The sequence below is a fragment of the Notamacropus eugenii genome, chromosome 1 (genome assembly GCF_028372415.1).
Source record: "Notamacropus eugenii isolate mMacEug1 chromosome 1, mMacEug1.pri_v2, whole genome shotgun sequence".
Classification (NCBI taxonomy): domain Eukaryota; kingdom Metazoa; phylum Chordata; class Mammalia; order Diprotodontia; family Macropodidae; genus Notamacropus; species Notamacropus eugenii.
Window position 1 is genome coordinate 484,879,137 of NC_092872.1, and position 21,561 is coordinate 484,900,697.

General features: G+C 39.6%; 1 protein-coding gene across 4 annotated transcripts in view; it reads right to left on the reverse strand.

The window, feature by feature from the left end:
* The window catches only part of AK8 (adenylate kinase 8), a 174,488-nt gene that overhangs the window by 147,691 nt on the left and 5,236 nt on the right, over positions 1-21,561 (reverse strand). For all 4 annotated transcript variants that reach the window (XM_072632805.1, XM_072632804.1, XM_072632802.1 and 1 more), the window contains one exon: positions 16,204-16,253. In XM_072632805.1, coding sequence (XP_072488906.1) covers positions 16,204-16,253 — 50 coding nt within the window. The remainder of the gene's footprint in view (positions 1-16,203; positions 16,254-21,561) is intronic.

Here is a 21,561-nt window from a genome sequence, read left to right on the forward strand (position 1 = left end):
CACTTAACTCACTCACTCCTACCATGCAGCTTCTTGAAGTTCCTGCTATCTTAAGGATTCTACTTATCTCTCCTTCATCTCTTGAAGTATGAACTGACTGCAAAACAGAGTAGAAACACAATAAACACACTGCTTTCTTGGGTCTAGTGTTATGTGCATTAGCTTCCTGTATTATTCCTTTTTTTTCTTCTTTTTAAGTTTTATTAATACCTTCCATTTGCATCTGACAGTCATTTCCCATTATATCTCCCCACTCATGTAATAAAAGAAAAACAGTGAAGCAAAGCCATCCAAAACAAACAAACAAATGAAAAAGAGCTTCTGCATCTTCCAGACTTTGCATGTCCCACCCATGATCTTCATCCTCTTGTGGTCTAGGATGGAGACGGTTCATTACAGTCACACAAATTTGGTTGCCTTTTAGTTTCTTTTCATTTGCATTGTTGTAGTCACTGTCGATGTTATTCTCTATGTTCTGATTAAGAACTTCATGGTGTATTAGTTCATAAAAAGTATTCCTGTGTTTGTAAATTTTGTTTTCACCTTATTTTATGGTTTTTCTTAAACCTCAATAGTATTTCATCACATTCATAAACTATAACTGTTCAGCCATTGCCCAATTGATGAGTTCCTAATTTGTGTTGTGTTTTGTTACCACAAAAAGTGCTGTGATAAGTATTTTGGAATAAATGTAGCCTTTCTGACTATGATTAATGAGGGAAATATCTGTGTGTATATATAAGAACATATACCTATACACACATGCATATACATATTTTATGTACACACACATACACATACATATCCAGCAGCTAGATATCTGGATCAAAGACTATGAATAATTTAGACTATTCATAGCATCTATTACTACTAAGATTTTCTAGAAAGTCCCTAATATATAGGTTTGTTTTTTCCTAAAAAGACAACCAAGCTATTCTCAAGGTTTAACTGGTCCAGGGCAGGGGTGGGGAACCTGCAGCCTCGGGACATATGTGGCCCTCTAGGTCATATGTTCCCCACCCCTGGTTGAGGGGATTAAGGCTGAACCATTGGCAAAACATTTCAGTTGCCTAAGGCATAAAAGCTAGTGGGCACTCCTCAAGCTTTATAATTTTCCACTGCCTCTCAAGTCAATACACCCTTCCTTTGGATCTGGTGAGCTGTTGTGGTAAATGTGGAGGTAAGGGGAGCCGCATTCAACTAATGAAATGCTATATCTTGGTCAAAAATACTTGCCATGTTATTAATGAATAAAATTCTTTATATTAAAAATTATATATTCTATTTATACCGGACTTCTTTCCAGGTGAAGGCAAACCCACACAGGAACAGAGAAAAAGACATTGGCAAAAATAATAACCCCACATCATTTTCCTGGGGTCTGGGCTACCTAGCCCACTAGGTTGATAAGGTCAGAAAAGGCCACAGCAATCAGTAAAACTACTTTGCTCAGCTCTCAATAAACTATTGCCACTGGGTATCACCTACTTCCTTCACAAATCACTCGGGGTTTTTATAAGAGGAGTTTGTGTAGAAAAGTACTCTGGTCTCCATCATCCATTACTAGGAAGGAAACAATTTTTGCCCTACCTGGGACCTGATATTATTTTATCTATTTTATCTATCCAGCATGGTTCAAACAAATCCACCTTACTGCCAAGACCTCATAATATTCATGCTCATGATTCATTCACCATGACTATAACCCGTATTGGGGGGGAGGGCAGTGAGCCTGCCATCTACCTCCACCTAAGAAGAATGCTCCTTCCCAGTCTTCTCCCCCAAGTCACCAAGAGAAATGATGATACTCAAATGGACCTGTTGCAGGCCCTGGAATAATAGTAAGCTAGATGCCAGTATCTGCATATGGTTGGTAACCCCACCTTTCCTAACCTGAATGACTTTGACACATGGCTTCCAGTTCCCTCAAGGACCTGTAGTCAAACTAGCCCAAACCTCAAAGGATCCTTGGCCCTCAACTAAGGGGATTCATCCCAACCATCCCTCAAATCTAGGTACAAAGAACTGGGTAACCTGGAATGACCTAGTGGAGATGGGACTTTCCAGGGACAGAGCAGAAAAATACTGCACCAATGCTAGATAACCAAATACAATTTTACTAACACCACCATAGACCAGGGATCAATAATCTTGTCATCCCTATATTTCAAGAGCTCATCAACCTCCATCCAACTAATGTAGCCATCAGTCAGTCAATAAATATTTATTAAGCACCTACTGTGTGCCAGGCACCATGTTAAGAACTGGGAATACAAAGGAAGGCAAAAGACAGTCCCTGCCCTTGAAGAGCTCACAATCTAATGGAGAACATTAAAAGAAGCTAAAAAGCAAGGTGGGTGAGGAGAAGTGTAGCCAGTGGGACTGAGGATTAAATTGTGAGGCATCTGCCTTGGGAACTCTCCTTCAGTGTTGGATCTGGGAGGAGCTCTCCTATGTCTATCTTCCATCCTCTCCAATCAGAGGGAGGGAGAGGTCTAAGGGGCAAGGGGTACTGAGGAGTTGTGAATTTCAAAGTTGAACTGATCTTGCTGGAAAGTGAATTTCTGGAGACAATGATTAAGTCCAGGTGAACAGTCAGGTGGGAAGCGATAGAGCAGATACAGTGCCTCTTACCATCATCCCCAGAGTGCTTCTATGAGTGGACAGCCCAATTTGCCCAGATAGCCATTGGTGCCATCCCAATCTCTTCTTCCAACTTTAACAGTTGATCTGCCCAAGCTTACATGGTGGCCTATCAGGGAAGTCCCATAGATACCACTCAGGTGGGGCTCAATCCAAGACCTAACCACACCCAAAGTAGGTCATAGAAAGCATGTGCTTTGGGGGTAGTCAGTCAATATCAGTCAAACATTGATTAATCCCTCAACCCCAAGGAACGGGGCATCGATCCAATATACCAAATTCAGTTCTTTGAAGAATATAATTCCCTTAATTGCTTTCCCTGATGGGTAACCAGATGCAGAGGGAATTCATCTTTGTAGGGTAAAATTTGCAGAACCCCCTAGAGATAAGGAACAGTTCTTATCTAGGGCCTCTAACTGATGATTTAGTTGATTTTGTAAGATGAAATCTTTTGTAGTTTCCCCAAACAGATGGAATTCTCTATCAACAAAAACCAAGATGGTTGGGCCACATCATCACTGATCATCATTCTCGTTCACTGTTTAAACTTCTCCTCTGAGAGGATTCTGGAAGATGGCAGAGTAGGTTGGAAAATTCCAGGCTCTCCAGATTTCCTCCACAAACAAGACAAAATAGTACATGAGGTCAATGTAAAGCAGCAAAAACAAATAAAGAGTTGAGGCAGAACAGTGGTCCTCCTGGAACAACAGGAGAAGATCTGAAGATCCCAGGATGGAAGTATAGCTGAGTGAATTGTAAACACCTTTAGGCTATCTCTGCTGAAACAAGCAATCAAAAGAGCCCTGGTGGCAGCTGAGTTGAGAGGTAGCCTTGACCTCAGCCACAGGAATTTTCACCTCTTGGACAATGTGGGGAGTTGGGCATCTAAGTGGGGGCAGAATGAGGGAGGCTCTGCTGATGAGGGACTCCAGACCCATCTGTGCTGCTGAGACATGGTCCTGGGCAAAGAAGGAACCAGCACACATTTGGTGAGTGTACAAGCAGCTGGGCAGAGATGCTATTGGTGGTGGGCACTTACAGAAGGAGAGCTGAGTTCGTAGTCTCCATTCCAGGCAAGAGGAAAGAACGAAAGGTCATAGTCACTGGAGGGTTCTCAGGGAGCAAGAGCATTTACAACATAGTGTGTTAGGAGGAGGAGGCCCCAGCAATGGCTTGGAAGGGAAAAGGAATGCAGAGTTTGGACCCAGGACAAAGTTCAAAAAAAGAGATGGAGAGGATAAGGGTATGTAGATTAATGGGAATGGGATAAAGAGGAAACAACAAATACATATATATTCATTTAGAAGGGTATAAAATCTTCTAAATTCATTAAGAAATAAGAGGGTAAGGGGGACAAGATGGAAGGAGAGGATAAGAGGGATTTTTGAAGAGGGGTCGGTTAAGGAATAGGAGGGCAAGGTAACAGATAGAAGTAATGTAGAGGAGAGAGAGAGGATAGGAGTAGGGTGAGAAGGATCTGAGGAAAATAGGAAGGAAGAAAATATACAACAGGTAATTATAGTTTAGAATGTGAGTGGGATGAATTTACCCATAAAATGAAAACTGATAACAGATTAAAAATTTGAATTCAATGATACTTTTTTTTAGGAAATGCTATAAAAAAAAATGAGAGAAAACACTAACATAAAATAAAGCTCAGGAGTAGAATTTATTTCTGTAACAAAAAAAACCAGGGATAGTAATCATGGTCTCAGACAAAGTTAATGTTAAATCAGATTTAATTAAAAGAGAAAAACAGACGAAGATGGTGGAGTAGAAGCAGAGATTTGCTAGTGCTCTCCCCCCAATCCCAGCCAAATACCTATAAAAATGACTCTAAACAAATTCTGGAACTGTAGAACCCACGGAATGACGGAGTGAAGCAAATCTCCAGCCCAAGCAACCTGGAAGGTCTGTGGGAAGTATCTATTGTGTTATACAGGGGGCAGAGCACAATCCAGCATGGGCCCCAAGAGCATAGACAGGACCTGAGCAGGCCTCAGGGGACTGAATCTCTGGCACATGTGGCAGTTTCCAGATTTCACAACCCCAAAACACTGAGGACAAACTGGAAGGTCAGTGGAAAAACCTGTGAAACCAGTGAGAGAGTAGAGTGGTCTGGCCCAGCCCCAGGATGGTGAAGGGGGTGGATGAGCCCACAGTAGCAGCAGCAGGGACAGAGACAGCCACAGCAGGGGCAGAGGCAGCAGCTGTTTCTGGAGCTGTAGGCCCACAGATTGGGGGGTGGAGGGAATCAAGCAGCTGATAATACACTCCCCTGCCCCCCTGGAAGCAGAGAACTACCTTGACAAAGAACTCAAAAGTCAAGTAAATGACTGAGAAAATGAGTGAAAACCAGAAAAAGAATCAGACTACAGAATCATACTTTGGTGACAAAAATATACAAACAGAAGGAGACAACAAAGTCAAAGCTCCTACATCCAAAGCCTCCAAGAAAAATATGAATTGGTCTCAGGCCATGGAAGAGCTCAAAATGGATTTTGAAAATCAAGTAAGAGAAATAGAGCAAAAATTGGGAAGAGAAATGAGAGTGATGCAAGAAAATCATGAAAAATGAGTCAACTGCTTGCTAAAAGGGACCAAAAAAAAAATGCTGAAGAAAATAACGCTTTACAATTTGGAACTATGCCCAAAGGGCTACAAAAATGTGCATACCCTTTGACCCAGCAATATCACTACTAGGACTATATCCCCAAGAGATCATAAAAATGGGAAAGGGTCCCACATGTACAAAAATATTTATAGCAGCACTCTATGTAGTTGCCAAAAACTGGAAGTCAAGGGGATGTCCATCAATTGGGGAATGGCTGAATAAATTATGGTATATGAATGTAATGGAGTACTATTGTGCCATAAGAAATGATGAACAAGAAGACTTCAGAGAGGCCTGGAAGGACTTATATGACCTGATGCTGAGTGAAAGGAGCAGAACCAGGAGAACTTTATGCACAGCAACAACCACAGTGTGTGAGAGCTTTTTCTGGTAGACTTAGATTTTTGTAATAACACAAGAACTTCTGAAAAAAAAAAAATCCCAATGGTGGACCTCAAGCCAAAACGCCTTCCACACTCAGAGAGAGAAATATGGAAGTCACTCACATAATGTAGCAGATCATGTTTGTGTATGTGTATGTGTTTGTGTATCATGATCTGATTTGTTATACGATTTCTTTCATTTATCTTAGTCTGACTACATAGCATGACTATAGTGAAAATATACTCAATAGGAAAGTATATGTAGAATCTATACAGAATTGTATGCAGTCGTGGGGAGGGAGGGAGGTAGTGGGGGGTGGGTGGGGAGGGATAAAATCGCAATTGTATGGCAGTGATTGTTAAACATTAAAAAAAAAATAATAATAATAAAAAAAAAAAAAAAAAAAAAAAAAAAAGAAAATAACGCTTTAAAAAAATAGACTAACCCAGATGGCAAAAGAGATCCAAAAAGTCAGTAAGGAGAAGAATGCCTTAAAAAGCAGAATTGACCTGATGGAAAAGGAGGTCCAAAAGCTCACTGAAGAAAATAATTCCTTAAAGATTAGAATGGAGCAGATGGAAGATGGAAGCTAATGACTTTATGAAAAAATCAAGAAATTATCAAACAAAACCAAAGGAATAAAAAAAATAGCAGACAATGTGAAATATTTCATTGGAAAAACAACTAACCTGGAAAATAGATCCAGGAAGAGAAAAGTCATAGTAAAAAAAAAAAAGACTCCAGATATCATCTTCAAGAAATTATCAAGGAAAACTGCCTTGATATTCTAATACCAGAGGGTAAAATAGATATTGAAAGAATCTACTGATCACCTCCTGAAATCTACTGATCACTTCCTGAAAGAGATTCCCAAAAGGAAAACTCCTATGAACATTGTAGCTAAATTCCAGAGCTCCCAGGTCAAGGAGAAAATATTACCAGCAGCCAGAAAGAAAGAACTTGAGTATTATAGAATTTAATCAGGACAACACAAGACCCGAGAGCTTCTACATTAAGGGATCAAAAGGCTTGGAATGATATTCCAGAGGTCAAAGGAGCAAGGATTAAAACCAAGAATCACCTACCCAGCAAAACTGAGTATAATACTTCAGGGGGGAAATGGTCATTAAATGAAATAGAGGACTTTCAAGCATTCTTGATGAAAAAACCAGAGCTGAACAGAAAATTTGACTTTCATACACAAGAATCAAGAGAAGCATGAAAAGGTAAACAGGAAAGAGAAATCATAAGGGACTTACTAAAGTTGAATGAACTGTTTATATTCCTAGAGGGAAAAATAATATTTGTAACTCTTGAGACTTTTCTCAGTATTAGGGTAGCTGGAGTGATTATATACATATAGATGGGGCACAGGGTGAATTGAATATGAAGGGATGATGTCTAAAAAATAAAATTAAGGGGTGACAGAGGGATATATTGGGAAGAGAAAGGGAGAAATAGAAGGGGGCAAATTATCTCTCATATAAAAGAGGCAAGAAAAACCTTTTTCAATGGAGGGGAAGAAGGGAGAAGTAAGAAGGAAAGAGTATATATGCGTATAGATGTGTATGCTTATGGATATTGATGTATATGTGTGTATATATATATATATATATATATACATTAATGTATGTATGTGTATCTGTGCTTAATTGTAGCTTGTTTGTGGAGAGAAAGAGGGGCAAAGGAACAGTAAAAAAATAAAGTAAAACACAACAGAGGACAAAAGAAAATATACAAGGAAGCAAAGAAAAAATGGATAGCTTTGAAAATAATGCGGAGTATTTATAATATAGGTTCTCTTGAAATGGAAGCTTATTGCTTTATATTTAATCCTCTCATGGCATATACATGGCAATGTTTTTCTTTCTCATTTTGTATTTAAGTTTAAAATTCAATTATAATAACAAAGAAAAAGAAAAAAGAAGAAATTTCTCTTCTACCACTCAAGTTCCTAGGTGGTAAATGGTTATGAACCCTATAATTTCTTTGCAGCAGAAGTCATTCCCCAGGCGATAGTATTGGGAGAGGGGCAACAGAATAGGCAAGAGGTTCTCTTCCTACTGGTGCTAGTTCCAAATTCTTGTCCTCACTCCTGTTTCTATTCTTTTTCTTATGAGCCTAATCTCATAAGAATATAGCATGTTTTTCATGAAAATCATTGAATTTTGGCTTTCTAACTGCAGCCTATTAGTCTCTTCCAGCACTGTCCTTTTAACCTATGCTGTTACTAAATCCATAAGTCATCTCTCTACCTTTAAGGCAGGTTACTTAAAAATTAAAAGTGCATCCACATCTGCTTCTAGTTGCTGAATATACAATTTATTTTCATTTTCCTTAGGTTAGTAACCAAGCTTTTCTAAAAGTTTTAAGAGCCAGGGAACACTCAGTCTTGCTTTGTTTTTACTCTCCTTGTCAAGCTCCTTTACCATCCAATGGGTGAATCCTCTAGGGGATATCTCAGGGCTTCTCATCACATTGAAAGAATTCCTGATATGTTTCTAAGAGGGTCACAGTCACAGGATGGCAAAGTCCTATATCTGGCCATTCAGTCTTCTAAAACCATCCCTCTTTTCTTTCATACTATCCTCTTCCCACTTCAACAATTAAATCAACTATAAAATCATTGCAATACAGCTCTGTCAACTAATGCCCAATATTCTGGGCCAGGACTATCTCAGGCCAGTACAGTGAATCAGGTGCTGGACTAGAATTTAATGCAGTACTCATGGACCATAAAATGAATTGAAGATAACTTTAATTAGAATTAGTTTAAAAGGATACAGTTCTGAAATGATAATTCAGATAAAACACTAAAGGCTCCAATCAGTCAACAAGCTTTTATTAAAGTGTTTACTATATGCCAGATCCTGGGGTAGGGGACACAAAAACAGTTCCTGTTTTCAAAGAGTTTCATTCTAATGAGGGAGACAACATGAAAATACCTAGGTATAGATAAGATATATGCAGAGTAGAGGGAAGGTAATGTTCAAAGGAAAAATTTAAATAGCTGGGAAAAGACCTTTTGAAGGTGAGTTTGGAAGGAAGCCAGGAATGCCAGGGGCAAAGAGGGAAAGTATTCCAGTCAGGTGGGACAGTGTATGCAAAGGAGGCAGTTCAGAGAGGAGAGACAGAGTGTCATGTTTGGAGAACAGCGAGCAAACCAACATAATTATATGACAGAGTGTGTGCAGGGGACTAAATTAGTGCAAGAAGACAGAAAAAGTGGGGAAAGCTAGGTTGTGAAGAGTCTCAAATGTCAAACAACGGCCTTTATATTTGACCCTGGAAGTAAAAGGGTGAGATAATAGTCAGACTTGAGAAGTAGGAAAATCGCCTTGAAAGCTGAGTGGAAGATGGATTGGAGTAGGGAGAGATTTGAGGCAGAGTGGCCAATTAGAAAGCTACAGCAAATAGTCCAAACAAGAAGTAATAAGGACCTGAACTAGGATGGTTGCTGTGTGAGTGGAGAAAAGAGCATATATGGGTGTGTGGGTGTGGGTAGGAGTGGGTGTGTATCCAAGAGACACTGTGAAAGTGGAATCAAAATTTGACAAATGATGATGAGTGAGGTTGAGGAGTCTGGGAAACCACCAAAGCTACAAACCTGGGTAAATGGGAAGATGCTAGCTCCCCTGCTGAATCTGCTGCAGCCACTGCTGGTACCTGTCTACATCACTCACTGCCCATTCTTCTGGGGACTATGCTGCTGCTGCCCGCAGGTCAGGTTCTGTTTTCCTTGTCCTCCCTTTCTTTTTTTTTAAACTTCTCTGGAAGAGGTAGACTTTTTGAGGGATTGCCCAGGTGGGCAATGTGGGTTCTCTAAAGAATCTCATAAGTGTTAAGGCTTTTTTAAAACTACAGGAAAGTAAAATTCCCTAAGTATGGTAGGGGAGGACTTGGGGGAAAAGATAAATTTTATTTCAAACATATTGAATTGCTTATGGAATATCTAGTATGAAATGTCCAATAGTCCAATGGGCCTAGAGTACAGAAAAAATACTAGTTCTTAAAATATAAAATTAGGAATCATTTGCTCCTGATGCAAGGTAAGGTAAGCAGAACTAGGAGAACATTGTACATAGCCGTAGAAGTATTGTCATGATAATCAACTGTGAAGATTGAACTACTCTGATCAATGCAATGATCCACAACAATTCTGAAAGACTCCTAATGAAAAATGCTATCTACCTCCAGAGAGAAAACTGATGAACTGAGTGCAGATTGAAGCATATATTTGTTAAATTTTATTTTTCTTGCTTTTTTGTAACATGACTAATGTGGAAATACGTTTTGCATGACTTTGTATATATAATAGGCATCTTAATCTTACCTTTCCTATAAGTGGTGGACAGGGTAGAAGGAGGGTGATAATTTGGAACTGAAAACAAAAAGAAATTTTTTTCAAAAGGAATCAGCTTTTCAGAGATGATGGCTGAATTCATGGAAGCTTATGAGATGACCAACTGAGACAACATAGACAGAAAAGAATAGAAGGCCTTGGATGAAATTTTGGGGGTACCTTTAAACATGATATCCAACAAAGAAGACTGAGGGGAGAAGTATGGATTTTCATTCTCAATAATCCCCATTTTCCTCTGTTTTAATAGTTGAAAGTAGTCAGGAATAGTTTGCCTTCTTCACTATCCTTCTTCAGGGCTACCTGAACCATCCCTCAACTGCCTCAGTCAAAAGGCCAGAGAACTGAAAGAGGCCCCACTTTCTAAGGGCATTAATGCCTATTGATTTTGTATTTATTTTATATCATTCACTAGTACAGATGAGGCCACAATGGGGGAGGGTCTAGATTGGATGAGAGCTCTTTTGAGAATCAAGGAATAGAAAATCCAGGTGCTGGTCCACATGGTCAAGGGCTTTTTTTTGTTTTGTTTTGGTTTGGGTTTTTTTGGAGTACACTGTCTGAGAAGAATTCAGATGATTAGACAAAGTCTGGAATGTACTACTAATACCCACTTTTCCATAGTTTTAAGAAGGCCCTGAAACTTATTGGATTCTTCAAGTTTTAGAAAACCCATATTGCCCACCTGGGCTTATTGATAGGCCCCCCAAAAGTTTGCGTCTTTCTTGTGAGGTTTAAAAAGACCAGTGAGGACAAGTGGAACAGGCCTAGCCTGCAAGAGGCAGCAGCATAGGAACCAGAAGAACTGGCAGCAGTGTAGGCAGGGACCAACAAAAGCACCAAAATTGGCAGTGACACAGGTAGCCTGAGTAGCGATATAGGCAAGAGTTCAGGTAGTGATGTAGGAAACAGCACAGGCAGTGAAAATGGAGCAACAGAGGCAGCAAATACAGGCCCTCCTTCAACACCAGCATGGGAATACGTGCAGCTGTGCAGCTAGGGCACTAACTTCACCAACTGCAATAAAAACACCGGTAAGGCCCTTCCACACTGCTGCCAGTACCATACTTAGAGATCAGCTCCATGATTTCCCTCTTTTAATGGATGAGGAGACAGAAGAACCCTGTGCAAATACTGGAATGGACTCTTGAAATCACAACCACAAGATTATGCCACTCATTACCAGGGCTGGGTGGCCCACTTCCCAGAAAAGTGAATTAACTCTCTGGTCCAGTGGTTTCTTGGATCCAGCCTCCAAGAAAACTTACCCAATAAGGGCAAGCTACTATGAGACATTTTTATGGTTAACCCTTTCCATCCCCTTCCATCTTCCATCCTCTGTGAAACTGTCTAGGGTTTTAGGTCCCTCATCCTTGGAAGGATACCCCCAGGAAAATGACTTAGATTTTTCCCTAGGATGGTTCAGATAACTCCTTCTTAATGAGGTTTGAGAGATCAAGGGTTAAAACTGGGTGAGGTGGGAGTGCTGTACTTTCTAAAGAGGGATGGGACTGTCTCTCCATAACTATGGTATGAGTTTACCAGAAAAAAGGAATCCCTTAGCCAGTTTTGTGGCAATCTGAGTCATTAGATGAAAGTGAGGGAGAGTACTAACTCAGTCCTGATGGAAGAAGATAGTAGTCCCTTAGAAAAGGGAGCTCTCTCTCCCTCTCCTCTGTCTCTCTCTCTGTCTCTCTGTCTCTCTGTCTCTCTGTCTCTCTGTCTCTCTGTCTCTCTGTCTCTCTCTCTCTCTCTCTCTCTCTCTCTCTCTCTCTCCCTCCCTCCCTCCCTCCCTCTCTCTAGGCTGCACTGATAGAGTGATAGACTGAGTGGATAATAGCTCAGTATGAGCCTCGATGTTGACTCAGTCCTTGTATTGATTCAGGCCTTAGGATAGGTTGCATGCAAGTGACTTAGGCTGTCTTAGCTACCTTACCAAAGATGATTCTAACTGTGCCAAAGTGCCATCATCTGAGTTGTGGCCCTGTTCCTGGCACTACCCTTAGTCATCAACATTTTTTTATATTGAGATATCTGTTTTACTTATTGAATGGACTGCCTGATATCAACCCCACATGCATGAATATATTTTTAAGATCTTTGATTCAGTTCCTCCAAAGGAGGGGTGGGGAAGGTGAAGTCTGGGATTTCTGAAATTGGTTTTATCAGAAGGTAATTCTATGTTTGGGGTATCTCTCCCTACAGTGCTGTCTTTGACAGGTGTCTTCTATTCCTGAGGTAAAAGTTGTACAGTAATGATGATAAATACCCCTAAGGTATTCATTTAAGTGGTAAAAGATTCCCTATAAAACCTTTAGGATCTTGACAACAAGGGCTGGAATATGGTAAAAGCAGCAACATGTATTACTACTGGGAAGTCTCAAAGGTCCCTGCCACATGGCTAGTTTTTCTGTTAAAAAAAAGTAATGAAATTATCCTTGAGGCTTACTGGTTCAAGAGATTGACATAGCTTCCCCATCACCTATGGAATAAAACCCATCACATGAGTAGTTGGTACTCAACGGGCTCAACGGGCTTCCTACTGCTGAGCTGGTCAACTCACCCTTCTGATTGGGCAAACCATGATAGCAAATGCATGACAGAGAGCTATTCCCAACTGAACCAATACATGTCTTTCTTAAATAATCTTTCCATGATGTTGTTGAGCAAAATTCTTTTTGTTAAAGGTTATATGATCTACAAGTCTATTCCAATCCCAACCATGAACCATTAGGCTGACCTGCATCACATGTGGCCCAGAACGTTAGTGATTTTAAGTGTAACAGGGACTGGCCAATGAAGGTCTAGTTCTCAGACCTATCCAACATTCCCTGATAATTTCAACACAATTTTGGAGATCCAATTTCTGGCCATGAGTGACCAAGGGATTAATTTCTCTGGTCTGAATTGCAATTTTCCAGTCGACCTCAGAGCCAAAAGGACTAATGATGGAACCCAAACTGAGTTCACATACAAAATTACCTCTCTCAGCCCTTTGTTCTTCTCTGGAGGCTTTTCAGTAAGGAAGAAGAATGGCTATGAACCTCCAGAGAGTGGTATCAAAACCCATCTCCTCCTTGACTATTATGGGGTCATGAATTCATGATGCCTATTTCTTTTACTTTGTGTTTATTCTTTACAGATCTTAGGTGAATGAATGACTAAAGAGATAGAATGTATCAAGTTAACACCTTCTAAGCTTTGAAAGATGGCAAGACCCATAAAAAAATCCCCTCAGCAATAAACACTGATAGCAATAATAGCTGGATCTAGAGAAAAGATATCCCTAAAGCAAGAATTGTTGTTTCTACCCAACTATGTCCTATAAGCAAAAAAGTAGCTTTGCCACCCATGGAAATGAACTTGTTAGAGGCTCCAAGAAGGAAGAAAAGGACTCCCAAATCCAGGAGATATGCCTTAAGAACATATATTCCTTCCATGTGTTTTATTCAGTGCATATGTATTGCATAAAAGAGTATGCCCCCAGAAATCCTAGTGCTATCTCAGTAAATAGTCTTTATAAAGGCTAATTGATATCAACTGGTTAATCAATATTAGGAAGGCTACTCCACATGGGGACAATAGTAACAGAAAGCATCTTATTCATCAGTCACTCTCTGAGGCCTGTCTACCAATACAAATGGGAGTTAAGAGAATGAAAGAAAAAGGGGTACAAGAATCATTTTTCATATGATTGTTGAGAGTCTGTCATTTTCATTTGGGAAACTTTCTATTCCTTGACTACTAATCTAATTGGGAAATGACTCCTGATCTGATTATGTTGTGTCATATCTCCAATATCAGGCTATTATCATGATAGAGGATGTGAGTTTCTCTTGCAGTTTTAGCTGCATTGATTTTGCTCATGCAAAAGCTTTTTAAGGTAACTGAAACTGTCTCTTTAATTTTTTTTTTATGATCACCCCTGAGAGGCAGCATGCAGTAATAGAAAACTAGCCATGGAGACTGAAAGACCTATGTTTAAGTTACACCTCTAATACATATTGTTTGACTCCAAGAGAATCACTTAACCTCTTATTGTCCTAGGCAACTCTTTATAACAATTCACAGATGAGCTGTTGATCCACACAGGAAAAGGGAATTTCTTCGTAAGAGTTACCTATACCCATGAAATAAAAGGTCCAGGTTTTTTAAAAAGTACACAATAGATGAACCCAAGCTTTCTTACCTTCCAGGGATTACATTGTATTGAGAAGATACAATGTGCAGAAAAAATACACATAACATGTACAATGTAATTTGAGGAGGGACATACCAGTAAGAACTAGAGAAGATGGGGAAGAAGGGAAGGGTGTGAAGACAAGGAAATTATGTGAACTTGGAGAAAGACATAGATTCTGAAAGGCAGAGATTAGGAGTAAGTATATTCGGACATCAGTGTAAATTAGGCAAAAATGAAACGATCTTTGCCCCCAAGGAATTTACATTCTGTGGGGGCTGGGGGAATGCATCAGGTACATAAATATATTCAGAAGACATTCAAAATAAAGACAAGATAATTTGGAGAGGGAGAGCACTAGTAGCTGGGGACAGTCAGGAAAGGCTTTATATAGAAGTATTTGAACTAAGTCCTGAGGAAATGATAGGGGAGCACATCCCAGGTAAGGGGGGGGGGGGGGGGAGGCAGCCAGTAAAAAAGTATGGAGATAGCATACCATATGTGAGAAAAGGCAAGAAGTCCAGTTTGACTGAAACAGAGAGTAGAAATGGAAGTAACATACATACAAAATATATACCAAAAAAACTAGGAAGGTCTGGGCTGATTTATAAAGGACTTTAAATGCCAAAGAGAGGAATTTACATTTGCTCCTAGAGTCAATTGAAAGCCACCAGAGTTCAGTGAGTAGGGGAGTGATATAGTCAGACCTGTGCTTTAGGAAAATCAGTATGGCATCTTTTTGGAGAATTATATGGTGGAAGGGAAAGAAGAAGCACAGAGACCAATCAGGAAGCAATACTGCATAGTCCAGACAAGAGGTGATGAAGGCTTGAATTAGGATAGTGGTCATGTGAGCAGAGAGGAGTCAGATGGGAGCAATGTTGTAGGGCTGTAAATAACAGAATCTGGTAACTAAATGGATAGATGGGTGATGTAGAGTAAGCACTTAGGGATAACACTGAGATGGAACCTTAGAGCCTTTTAAGATACCAACATCCAGGTCAGAAATAGAGAAATATGGAATAGGAATAAGTTTGGGTCAATAGATGAGTACTGTTTTGAACATGAAAAATCTGAGATATTTATAGGACATTCAGCTAGATATTTGCAACAGGTAATTGGTGATCTGTGATTGGAACTCAGGAGAAAGACAGAAACTGGACATAGATCTAGAAACCATTAACACAGAGATGACAATTAAACCTACGGGATGTGATCAAGTCACTGAGTGAGAAAAACTTGACAGTTTAGAGTCAGTTAGTACAGAAACAAACAGCTCAATAGGACTTTCATTATATGGCAGCACAGCATAACAAATGATATAAAACAAAGAAGTTCAGCTAGATATCCATCCCAATTACAAAATTCCAATCCTATATTCAGAATGATGGCCTTGAGTCAAAAAACAAGCTCAGACTATGTTCAGCATTCTCTATTTAAGTAGGCAAGGAAATGTGTTATCTGAGAAAAGTTTCAATCAACAATGGTCAAAAAAATTTTTTTAACTGTGTAGATTCATATAAAGGGGTAAGACTCAATTATCTCATGATCCTCCTCCAAAATATGTCCTGCACTTTCGTGTTTCTGTGTCTCTGCTGATGTTGTTTCTTATACCTGGAATATCCATCTTCCTTTTTTTTCCTCTACTGAATTCCTAGTTATCTTTTAAAACATAATTTAAGTGTCACCTCTTGCATTAACTGTGGTTCACATCTTCTCCTCCATTAATACTGACCTTTCCCCTTGGATTTCAGGTACCATTGTTTTATATCTCTCATGTAATATTGTGTACTTCACTGTAACTAGACATTTTTGTGACATCCCCTTACTAGGCTCCTTTGACAGCAGCGTCTTTATCTAAATTTTGGAGCTCCCTCCGTGCCTAGTACAGGGCTCTATACAAAGTAGATGCTTAATAAATCTTGCATCTCAGAAATTCACTTATAGGGAATGCCTAATTTCCTATCAATGCTGGGTGAATGAGACGATACTGTAAAATAACACTTAATACAATTCACTTACAATAGTCGTTTTCCCAGAGGCAGGGGGGCCCAATATAAAAATCCTTGGCACTGTGGAATGAAAAGATTTAAATATCAAATCTCAGCATCACAAAGCATCCTCCTATGTCTGCTGTACTCTGGGTGTATTTATTCTTCTCCTCCCCAGGATTTCATTTTCCTTAAATGACACAACCATTTGTAACAAGGCTACACTGGAGATACTATTACTGTAGAACATATTCTCTGTGTTTAGAGAGGTAAGTGATCACTGAGATGGTTTATTTTTCTTACTCCAAGGGGACACAGATAAGGTAGCTTACTTGCTGAACTAATAAATATCAAGAACAATTGGGATTTCAAACAACATAAAGCATTTTAAACAGGAACTTTGTCTCTGAGTCGCTCTCCCAAATAAAGCTGTATTTTATGTAAATTGACCTTCAAAAGCATTTTTATATTTATGCTTTTTTATTTAGCAAATTATATTCCACATCACTTTACCGAGAGAAATAATAGGAGGGAGCACAGAGTGTCTGAACTAGATTTATAAAACCCAAGATAAGAATGTCTTTGTTTTCAGATATGGGTATTTCTATGCAAATAGGAAATGCTGCCTGAGAGTTTCTGTGTCATAGTCTGATGCTTCCTCCCCTAAAATAATTCCAAAATGGCTACAGAATTAGGTTAGGATCTCTGGTGGTTTTGAAAGAAAAGACTGCCCTCTTAAGAGTTAGAATAGATAGACGATTAACTGCAGTCTGGACTGAAGGAAGAAGAGACCAGATGTCCCCTGCAGAGCCTTCTGATACCAAGGTGCTATAAGGATTCCTTAAGGAATGGACTCTTGACCATATCACATTGTTGCTGGATTTTTTTTTCATGCCCAGTAAAAGGAGGATATGTTTCATCCACTAACAAGGGATGGGGATGTTGAAGATTCACCTTCTGTACCTTGCTTAGCTAGTGACTCAGTGAAGATAGCCAAATTAATTGAGCTCTCTGCAGGCCTCTTTATTTTTCTATTATATTTACATGGTATTTTAAGGTTTGGGAAGCACTATCCTCAAAGAAAACCTAGGAAGTAGAAAGTGACAATAATAACTATTACTATTCCTATTTTACATACGAGGAAAACTGCTAATGCAAGAGCCAGCTCCTTTTGGCCGCAAATGCCGAGTTTCTTCCACATTCCCATGGCTCCCTCTGTCAGACATAACTAACTCCTGATAGTGAAACCAATAGGCAAAGACCGATTCTTCTCTCAGACATGGGTCTCACCTGCTCTTGCAATCCAAGGCCTTTTTCTTTTCCCACTAGTGTTTTTGAGGGGACATAAAGAAGGGACTAGATAGTACCTCTACTGATACCATAGGGAAGGAAGCATGGTACCTTTCAAAAAGAAAACTAAATGTTAAAAGCAAATGTAAGCGACCTCCACAGTTCCCAGGGGGATATTCTCTTTCAGGCAGTTCATTGTCCAAGTTCAGTGTCCTTTTTCATCATTTCTAGGTAGGACTAAGAAAACTGAATTAAAATTACCTCTGGGAATCCTTTCCCCAAGAAGTCCTGTCTACCTCAGTCTTCTTTTTTCAACATCTTTCCATCCTATTGTTTAGACAAACAACATATACCTCAGTCCATACTCCCTACTCCATTTAACATTAAAGGGAGAGGCCCCTTCCTTGTCAGTTTCTGTGCTTTTATACTATCCTTGAACATCTCATGCAGTTAAAGATCCAAAAGTAGACTTTGGGTAGATCGATATCCACAATAAATAATGAAAGTCACTTACTACTATAGATCATCAATCTAAATTCAACAAGATGTCTGGACAGGCACATGGATACTGCCTTCAGATGTGGATACAATAGTCTTGTCCTCTCTCTACCTTTCCTCCCTTTCCATATTGAATGGAGTAGGAGGAAGTGTAATATGAATAGGAAGGACTCATAAATAAAATAAGACTCCAGTACAAATAAGACCAGAATTTAGACTATCCAGGACTGCTGCATAGAGGACTTTACCTAATTTATCCCTGTAAGCTGATCTAACCCTAGCAAGAGGAGCTGTTTCCTTTGCTCATACTATTCCCTAGACCTGAAATGCCTTCCACAATCTGTCTAGTCAAACAGTTCAGTTTAGGTCCCCTCTCTTCAATGAAACTTCCCCTGAACAGTTCAGCTCTTATTATCCTCTGTAATCCCATAATATCGATCATCAGTACCACCCATGTTCATGCTTAAATCTATATTGTGTCTTGTTATTTAGTTTTTCATTTGTGCCTGTTTTATCCCATCTAGACTGATTTTCTTGGTAAAGGGATCATGTCTCAGACTTTTTTGTACATCCTACAGAGCCAAGAATGAGGGTATTCAATGAATATCTGTCAAATTAATGAATGAAATAGATATAGTAGCAGGTATACCATGTGCCACCCATTTTTTATTACCCATTCTAAATCCTTCTTTGTAAAGTTCAAGTCTTTCTTCCTCCTCCTCAATAACACATATTTGCTGGTCACATGCAATATAGTTAAATCTTCCTGCCCCTAGTCTCTTCTCTTTTCAATCCATTTCACAAGGCTACCAAAATTACCTTTCTAATGCACAGGATTAATGGCACTCCCTTTCCTCAAAAACATTCTGTGGCTAATTATTGACTGTACCAAAAAATACAGACTCCTTAGCTTGGTATTTAAGATCTTTCACAGTGTGACTTGGAGTTGCCTTTCCAACCTTTTTTTTTTTCATATTTCTCTCTTTCACTTCGATCTATGTTCCTGCCAAATTAGACTAGTAGTTGTTTCCTGGTCTCTCTGGGTATTCTTCTGCTTCTGAGAATTTGTGCAGGCCATCCACCAAGCCTAGAATCCCCTTTCAGCTCATCTTTGACTACTGGACATCTTCTCTTCCTTCATGTGCCTCCTCCTCCACAAGCCTTCCCTGATCCTAACAACCCAATGTTATCCCTCCTACAACTTCCTCTCCAATAGTCCTTTGTCTGGACCTCTTGTTGACGCTAACTCACTGAACCTTTGATGATACTCATTTGTGTGCATGCTACATCCCCCCAGCAGACTGGGAGCTTGAGGCCAGAGACTGTATTATTCTTTTTCATCTATATATTACCAGCACCTAACACAAGACTTTGTACATAGTAAGTACTTAAAATAAATGCTTGCTGAGTGACTGTAAGGCACTGTGCTATACATGAGATGAAACAGGATAAACCTAAGACTAAATCTCTCTCTTCTAGAAGCTTACAAGTTTACCAAAAGAATACTCTGGATACTATAGTAATTGAGAAGAAAGAGATTAGCATAGGTTATTGTGGCCAGGAAAATCTTCTTAGAGAAGAGGGGTTTTGACTCAGGCCTTGGAGGAGGAAATTTAGATAAGGAGATATGTAGGAGAAAGGAGGCTATTCTGAGGGGAGGGGGAATGGTCTGTCCAAAGGTCCAGTAGAGATTTGTTCAGGCAACAGTGAAGGGGAGTACACAGGGAAATGATGAGAATTAAAGCTTATTTTAGCTTGAGCTGTCCATAACTTCTACCTACTATTCCAAAGCTTTGGTTCAACTGAGTTGGCCTTGTGTTTCTGTGTACTCTTCCTCCAGTGATGGATCTCTGTTCTCTGTCTCTCTGTCTCTGTCTCTGTCTCTGTCTCTTTGTCTCTGTCTCTCTCTGTGTCTCTCTGTCTCTGTCTCTGTCTCTGTCTCTGTCTCTGTCTCTCTCTCTCTCTCTCTCTCTCCCCCTCAGGAAAAGGAAGATATATCCAGGCTGGTGCACTCCTAGAATAAGCCTGAAACCCAAATTACACATTCATCTTGACAAAGTTATCTTACTTGGAAGGCTGCAGGGAAAACCCTCCCCTTATTGGTTTCTGTAAGTGGCACCAAAATTGTACACAATCTATGAAAATGCTTTAAAAGGGGAACATCAGCTGCCTTTCTCTCCACCTAATTTCTCTCTCACACATTATGTGATTAATTCTGGTTTCTTAAAATCTCACACCTTGAAACTCCAGCCCTGCTCATGAGTAATTATTTATAAACAGTGCCATAAAAGACTGCTTGAGTGCCAAGAGTAATCAAGTTCTTCAAACCACTTCAAAAGAAATCAAAAAACCTTTCCATCCACTGATTCTTTTGAGGTTGAACTAGGAGGGTGATTTAAAATTCACAAGAAAACCCTTAGGTATTGGAGCTTTAATACACAGCTTTCTTGGACAAACGTTTGATAAAAAACGAAACATACCATTATATACACCATCTCATGCTTTAATATTGCCCAGGGCTACTGTAAATGCTCACTTTGTACTAAATCTGCTTTTCTCTGTGCTTAGGGGCTGGCAGCCAATGTGGCAGCGGGCTAGCCCTCCTTTGCTCATCTGCACACTCTCCAGGGATCTGTCTGAAGGCCTGCTCCCCCTTTGCACCTGACACTGGGCATGTCGCTGTGTATTGTGTTTAACCCCCACTCACCCAAATCCAGGACCAATTAGCACAGGAGTTGAAAACTGGTGTGCCAGTTAACAAAGGCTCCTTCATTTTATCTATGGAGACGTGGTAGTCTAAGACAATGGCCCAGATAATTCAAGCCTCTTTTAAAAATGTCCTCAAATTACAGTGGAAAAACTACTGACTGGACAGACAGAAAACCCAAGTTCTAACCCCAGCCGGACTACAAACTAGCTATGTGATCTTTGATGAGTCACTTTCCTTCTTTGGGACTCAGTTTCCTCATCTGTAAAATGAAGGGAAAAATACAAATACCAAAATATCCATAACAACTCTTTTTCTTGTAGGAAAGAATTATAAACAAAGAAAGTAGCTATTCACTGATTGGAGAACCACCAACTATGGTATGGTATGGTATGTACAGTATGGTATGATATGGTATGGTATGGTACAGTATAGTGTGGTATGGCATGGCAAGGTATGGTGTGGTATGACATGGCATGGCATGGTAAATGCAATGAGTTATTACTACTGTCTCATAAGAAATGAAAAATATTTCGAATTCAGAAAAGCATAGGAAGACATAATGAACCGATAGATGCAGAATAAAGGAATAAGAATGGAAGGGAGGAAGGGAAACTATACCCAAAGACTGCAATGCTGCAAATGAAAACAACAAAAACTGAATGCTGTGCAAATTAAATGAGTTTGATCCTGAAAAAGAGAAGAGAAAGCACACCTCCCCTTCTTCCTGAAAAAGGCATTATCACATAGACTATCTGATTCACTTGATACGCTGGTTAGCTTTACTCAGCCACTCTTTCCTCTTTTTTATTTTGTTACAGGGGATGGGTCACTGGATAAGGGAGGAGTAAGAGGGATATATTCAAAAGGTTCTATGAAAACAAAAGACATTAA